Source organism: Rhipicephalus microplus, chromosome 2 (assembly GCF_043290135.1).
Source record: "Rhipicephalus microplus isolate Deutch F79 chromosome 2, USDA_Rmic, whole genome shotgun sequence".
Classification (NCBI taxonomy): domain Eukaryota; kingdom Metazoa; phylum Arthropoda; class Arachnida; order Ixodida; family Ixodidae; genus Rhipicephalus; species Rhipicephalus microplus.
The window spans coordinates 261,011,721-261,018,775 of record NC_134701.1 but is presented as its reverse complement, the minus strand read 5'-3'; the positions used below and the strand labels follow the sequence as shown (position 1 = coordinate 261,018,775).

Genomic DNA, 7,055 nt, shown 5'->3' with positions numbered 1-7,055 from the left:
GAAGCGCCCGGTCATTGCTGGGGCCGCCGTTAGAGGCCGCGACGTGTCCACGTTTGCCCGCGGTTATAATGAGAAGCCGCGTATTCGAAGGGAAAAAAAGGAAAGTGCTAAACGTCACGAAATGCATGTGCCACCGTTTTTGTCTTTTTTGTGCCCGTGCCAGCCGTCTCTGTTTTGTTTCAAGAGCTTTCATCAGGATGAGAGAAGAGAGTACGCAACTGCAACGTGTGACGAATATTTCACTCCACTCCACTCGTACTGCACGAATTGGAGCTTTTTGCGGTGGTGAATTCTTCAAACTATAAGCTCTTTTATTGATTCCATTTCGCTGTTACTTGCTTCAACGTCATCGACTTCAACAAGCGCACGGCGTATAAATCCCCCCCACCAGCCGGCCGCGCTCTGTGGGCTCGGTGGCTGTGCCACGACGCAGTCTAATCCACTTCTGTTCGTGATGCAGGTCAGTAATCATCACTGTATTTTTGCTAAAAAAACAAGCAACCGATGCCTTGTTCAGCTACCGAGCCCCCAGTGCTGTGTTTGCATTATTTCTGATTGTATGAACATTGTGTTTTCTCTGCTGTTACTGTTGGGTGGAGATATTGAAACTAACCCTGGTCCGACCACCCTTGAGCAAATAATGACTGAACTAAAAAGCTTGTCTTCCGGTCAATCCCAGCTCATTAGCGATGTACAAATCCTAAAAAGCCAGCTCTCTACCACTGATAAAGCCATTTCTGAACTTGGCAAGAGAATCGACAGTCTAGAATCCCACTACAGTAGTGTCGATACACTCCAATCCGATCTTGACGCCATGGCCACCGCCACCTCCCAGACAGCTACCCAGGTCTCTGTACTGGAGGCTCGACTGGACGACGCGGAGAATCGTTCCAGACGAAACAACTTGTTGTTTTACGGCCTAGCGGACGACAAGCCATCCGAAACGTATGCGCAGTCTGAGGAGCGTATTACTGGGTTTTGTAGGGACCACCTAAAAATAACTGTCGAATCCAAGGATGTCGAGCGTGCCCACCGTCTTGGCCGCCACTCGCAAGGCCGGTGTCGGCCTATTATAGTGCAGTTTACATCCTTCAAAACCAAGGAAGCCGTCCTTGCTAAGGGCCCCCAGCTTAAACATACAGATTTTAGCATCGGGGAGGATTTCTCGCATCGGGTCCGGAGCGCACGGAAGCACCTACTGGCTTTTGCTAAAGTAAAACCAGGTCCCTTCCTTTTACGGTATAAGACCCTTTTTATGGGCTCCTAACGATACGTATTTAACGAGGCAACTGAAAATATAGAGAAAGCTCGTAGCAATCGCCTTCACGCCCCAGATCTTCTAATTGTCCCGTCTTTGGTCACAGAGCCAATCTTTCTTTTTCGGTCATTTTCACCAACATACGTAGCTATCTTTCCAAACGCGACCACGTGTCCGACCTTGTATCTTTATCTAACAGCAGCCTACTTATACTAACTGAAACGTGGTTGACCTCTGACGTCACCGACAGCGAAATTTTGACCGACTTGCCTCACTTTAATCTTTTTCGAAAAGATCGTCCCGGCACCCGGGGCGGCGGCGTCCTGATTGCTACTAACGAACAACTTTCATGCTCCCTTATAAACATTGATTCCGACCTAGAAATATTGTGGTTGCTTTTTCGTTCCGTACCACATTCCGTACTATTAGGTGTTTGTTATAGGCCTCCCAAAAGTAGCCCGGATTTCGCGCGCCAGCTTAATGATATTTTAGCCGAACTTACGACCAAATACCCAAATGCTCACGTCCTCCTCCTGGGGGACTTCAATTTTCCTAACATTGATTGGTGTAATCTAACTTCATCAGCACCCAATGCTAAGGAGGCCAACGATTTCCTTGATGTTTGCCTCAACTTTAATTTCACTCAGTTGATAACACAACCTACACGTGTTTCTCGAGATACTGCTAACATTCTTGACCTAATCTTAACAACTGATCCTGAGAGCCTTTCTTCTATAACATATCTTGATGAAATAAGTGACCATAAGGTCATTCACGCTAATTTTACCTTCGTTCCTCAAATGCGCCAAGCCTGCACTAAAACTATTAGGTTATATGACAAGGGTAACTACGCGGCCATCACCCGAGAACTTGAAGTTTTTCTTCCGACATTCCTTGATGGCTTCTGGGAGCGACCCATTAACGATAACTGGTTAATCTTCAAAAACAAGTTAAACCAGCTAGCTGACCAATTTATCCCTAAAATAAGCTTTCGTCCCACCCGCCAAAAACCTTGGTTTACTAAAACATTAAAAAGGCTTGAAAATAAGAAGAAACGCCTCTTTCGGGCTGCGAAGAATAAAAACACTGATTCTGCATGGGAAAAATACAAGGTTGCCGAGAAAGCATATTCAAGTGAAGTGCGCAACGCCAAGTACTCATTTTTTCATACGGAACTTCCGAAAATTCTTGCTGATTCACCGAAGCGTTTCTGGCAAATAATAAACCCTCCTAACACGCCCCCCATCACCCTTACTAATGATACTGGTCAAGAATTAAGTTGTTCAGAATGTGCCAATATATTCAATGCCGCCTTTTCGTCTGTGTTTACGAATGAATCTGACCCCGTTGAAACAGAATTAGTCTCTGTTAATCTGCCTGAAATGCCACCCTTTAACATAGGTTTCAATGGTATCCTGTCTTTAATAGAAAAAATGAAACTGTCATCCTCGGCGGGTACCGACGAAATTACATCCAAGCTGTTAAAGAACACAAAGCACATATCAGCCGAGTTTTTGTTTTTGCTGTTTTCCCAGTCACTTTCCTCAGGTATTCTGCCTCTCGACTGGAAGTGTGGCAAGGTCATTCCGGTTCACAAGACAGGTAAAAGAGACTGCCCGTTAAATTATCGCCCCATATCATTAACCAGCGTGTGTTGCGAACTCATGGAACATGTCATATACACTCATGTCATGCATTTTCTTGATTCTAACAATTTCATTCCTCGCAACACGGATTTCGAAAAGGCCGCTCATGCGAAACCCAACTAGCCCTTTTCCTTCACGACCTGCATGCTAACCTCGATGGTAACCTCCAAACTGATGCCATTTTTCTTGACTTCACTAAAGCTTTCGACAAAGTTCCACACCAGCGCCTACTAAAAGAACTTTCTCAAATAAATCTACCAGCTGAACTTCTTAACTGGATTGCTCAATTTCTGACTAACCGCTCTCAGTTTGTTGTCGTTAACAACGTCAAATTTAACTCTCTTCCTGTTAGGTCTGGAGTGCCACAGGGATCTGTCCTTGGCCCGCTTTTGTTCCTAATCTACATTAACGACTTACCTAACAATTTATCCTGCAACCTTCGTATGTTTGCAGATGATTGTGTCATCTACCGCAAAATAACCAACACTTTTGATCAAGCAGCACTACAGAATGACCTTAATGAAGTATTAAACTGGTGTGACCATTGGCTTATGACCCTTAACCCTAACAAATGCAAATTAGTTTCCTTCCACCGCCGCAAAAACCCACTCCAATTTTCCTATGAAATTGCTAACATGCCAGTCGAAACAGCCGTATCCTACAAGTATCTTGGTGTAACATTAACCCCTGATCTTTCCTGGCGAACGCATATCACTAACATGATTTCATCAGCCAACCGATCATTAGGATTCCTAAAACGTCACCTACGTCACTCACCCTATCACGTTCGTCTTCTGGCCTATCAGTCGCTAATCCGGTCCAAACTTGAATACGCATCACCCATCTGGAGCCCTCACCAAGTTTATCTGATCAACGCCATCGAAGCAGTTCAAAATCGTGCCGCTCGCTTCATTCATTCTTCTTATTCTTACGATGTCAGTGTTTCATCCCTTAAAAATGAATCCGGTCTATTAAGTCTTTCCCTTCGCCGCAGAATTGCTACGTTGTCACTGTACCACAAGTTGTATCACAGCTCACTCCACCAACCACCTTACATCGCTCCCGCCGCACGCATTTCTCCCCGCACTGGCCATCCACTTCAAGTCTTCCGACCCCGATCTGGCACCTCAACATTTTCTGCATCATTTCTCTGCCGCGCCGCCAAAGAATGGAATGACCTTCCCCACGATGTTGTTTCAATCACCTGTCCATCACGTTTTATTCAAAGTGTGTCAATGCATCTGCAATGTTAACCTGTGGCTTTTGTATCTTTGTTGTACAACCCACCCCTTATGTAACACCCCCCTGTGGGGTCTTTAAGGAAATAAAGTGAAGTGAAGTGAAGAGTTGCAGCACCCCTTAATATTAAATGCTGATATTTTGACACTTGTACCGTTCCTGGGGCTTCACTCGTGTCCAGTCCTACGTATGGCCCGATAGCTATGGTTGATGATGCAACATACTCAGATTGTACTATCTTATTCTACAAAAGTCACTGTTTTCAGCCATAGGAAAGCGTTAAGAGCGTATCGAAATGTCATATTTTGCACGAGCCAGTTGGCGTTGCTCTTAAGCCACCGCTTCCCGTGCCCTCAACTACGAGTCCGTTAAATTTTTTTTTCAGTTCTGCCACCGTTTCTCGATCGCTCTACGTTCGTTTTCATCCATGGGAGAAAGAGAATGTACCATGATACATCCTCATCTTACTTGGGTACCTTGCATGTGCTGACTTAATTATTTTTCATTGCCATAGCATATAGTGAGCACAATGAACAAAGCTCAATGGACAATTCTAGGCCCTGAAGTGCTGCGCCCCTAAAAGTATTGTGGCATTGTTTACTCGCATGGAACCTTCAAGCTTCCCGCAGCAGGTGTGCAGCAATCGTTGTAGGTAAATTGCTAGAGGCCGGCGTACTCAGATTTAGGCGCACGATAGAGAACCCCTGGTGGCCGAAATTTCAGGAATCCTCCACAATGGTATGCGTTATAATTATACCGGTGTGCCCACTCATGAACGACCCGCAATCTTATTATGGTAGGTACATAATCAAGCTGCAGTATGCAGGAATATATGATTGATAGACTGTTGATTGATTCATTCATCGAGTGCCTAAATTAACTTCATTGAGCAAGTTCGTGTACGTTTGTAATTGAATTTACGCCCAAAAATCGACACCAATACAAGGTGCTTTGTTCGTTGTCCTCTTTGTGTTTGTATCTATATTCGAGGCTTAAATTTAATTATGTAGTGATTGATTGAATCAAGGATTGATTGATTGACCTTACAGGTGCACGTAGGTCCGTACATAGACCGGTATTGAGGAAGCACAATCAAGCTGAGATAATACGACACGCTTTGGTTCAGGCCAACAAACAATGGACCATTACCATAAGCTTTCTGAGCACTCTTTTCTGCATGCAATAAATATATAGCGCAGCTAGCATATGCTGCATTTCAGGATAGTGTAGCAACTACTCTATATCTGTCGATATTGATAGAATCATAGGCTATGGAATAACCCAATGTATTCTCCACGCAAGTTTTAAGTAGACTCAACTTTTTCTCATAGTGGGCAATGGGAAACTTCCCTTGACTGCAATCTTCATTCTTAGTAGAGCACAAAGACGTAACACCAAGCATCTATATAATGCACGCAATTTCTCCATAGAAAATAAAACTGGACGCATACTTCATGCATTGCGGAGTTCACCCCAAACTTAGCGGTCACGCAGGAATAACGGGGACACGATTGTAACCTACACGAGCCCATCTGTCTGTGGAACCCGCATAAGAAGCGCGTGCGAGCAGGAAAACGAAGCCTACGCAGCTTGAAAGAACACTGTGCCGCTCAAAAAAAAAGTTGAATCTTTTCCATTTGCTTTCTTCTATTATTTAGCTCACTCTTGCCAATCTCGCTGTGCTCATGTTGATAGGCTTAGTATATACGTTTCCAGTAACGGGTACTCAACGTTAGTATAGGTCAAAGCGAGCGGAGTGACGAGGTCCGTAAAAAAAAAAGGAGGGGGGAGGGGAAAGAGTGAAAGTTGGCTTTTCTACCGCAGGATCCGAGTGAGCTCGCATTACGATGGATTCTCGCCACCCGTTGTTTGAAGTGTGCGAGCCCCAGGGCAAGGAAGATACACCCTGCCTTCCTCCACGAAGACTACGTTTTCCTTCGCCCGCATTTTTATAGCCGTGTAGCAGGGCTACCGAGAAGAAAGACGTCATTTCAGAACGCTGGCCCCCGAAGGGGAAGCCTCAGCGCTTGCAAGATCGATTAGCCCGCTTTAGGAATCAAGAACGCTTCATCTCTGGCTGCGGGCTCACCGAAAGCTGCACCAGCATGGAAGCGGGCACGCCCAGCTATAATAAAGATCCTGGTGTGGCAGCCCAAAGTTTTTGTTGTGGTCTTTGGAAAAAAACAGGTCTCGTCCTTTCGCTGGTACCATGGTCTGAGGCGGTGCTTCCGCCTCAGACCATGGTAAGTCTGAGGGCGATACGTCCAATTATTAATAAAACAAGCACCTATTTCTTGTCCCACGTCAGAGAAATGACAGCAGGCTCTGCTTCCAACAAAAGAGACACAGAGTACTGATCGTTAGTATCTTAGCAATATGCTCAAAGAACAAATTGGCAGATCTCACTCACAGTGGCAATCGATGATATGCGAAGCATGTATTTTTTATAATTTTTATTATGGTTTGTGGACATGTCATGCTGCAGCTTGAAAGGGCTGTCTACGAGATAGAACAAAGCGTTACTCTGCATTTATGTTAATAAAATATAAAATAAAGATCCCCAGAATAGCATCTCCCGTAGCCATAGTTTTACTTCAGCACGTTGAAACCCATCAATAATATAGCAACGTGTATCTCAGCAGACTGCTCATGTAACTAATATACCACCTGTCGCACTGGAAGCGAGTCATTAAACCATGAGGTTGGAAGTGTCTAGAAGAAGTAAGAATGTTCTCCGTGCAGTGTGTACGTAGTACTTGGAAAGAGAAAAAAATTGGCCCCGTATCTGCATGTTAATCTGCAAATGTCGTCGAAAGACGATAGTCTTGCGTCTGGAGAGATTGAAGAAAACGTTTATTTGATGTTCTGCGCAAGAAAATCGGTGAATGGTATTCTGCAGGCACTGCGTTAGA

At 44.7% G+C, this 7,055-nt stretch overlaps 1 protein-coding gene across 1 annotated transcript; it reads left to right on the top strand.

The window, feature by feature from the left end:
• The first annotated feature begins 814 nt into the window (after positions 1-814).
• On the top strand, positions 815-1,267 carry LOC142794753 (uncharacterized). The gene has a single exon (XM_075885940.1). The coding sequence runs from the start codon at positions 815-817 to the stop codon at positions 1,265-1,267; it is 453 nt and encodes a 150-aa protein (XP_075742055.1).
• Positions 1,268-7,055: the final 5,788 nt, after the last annotated feature.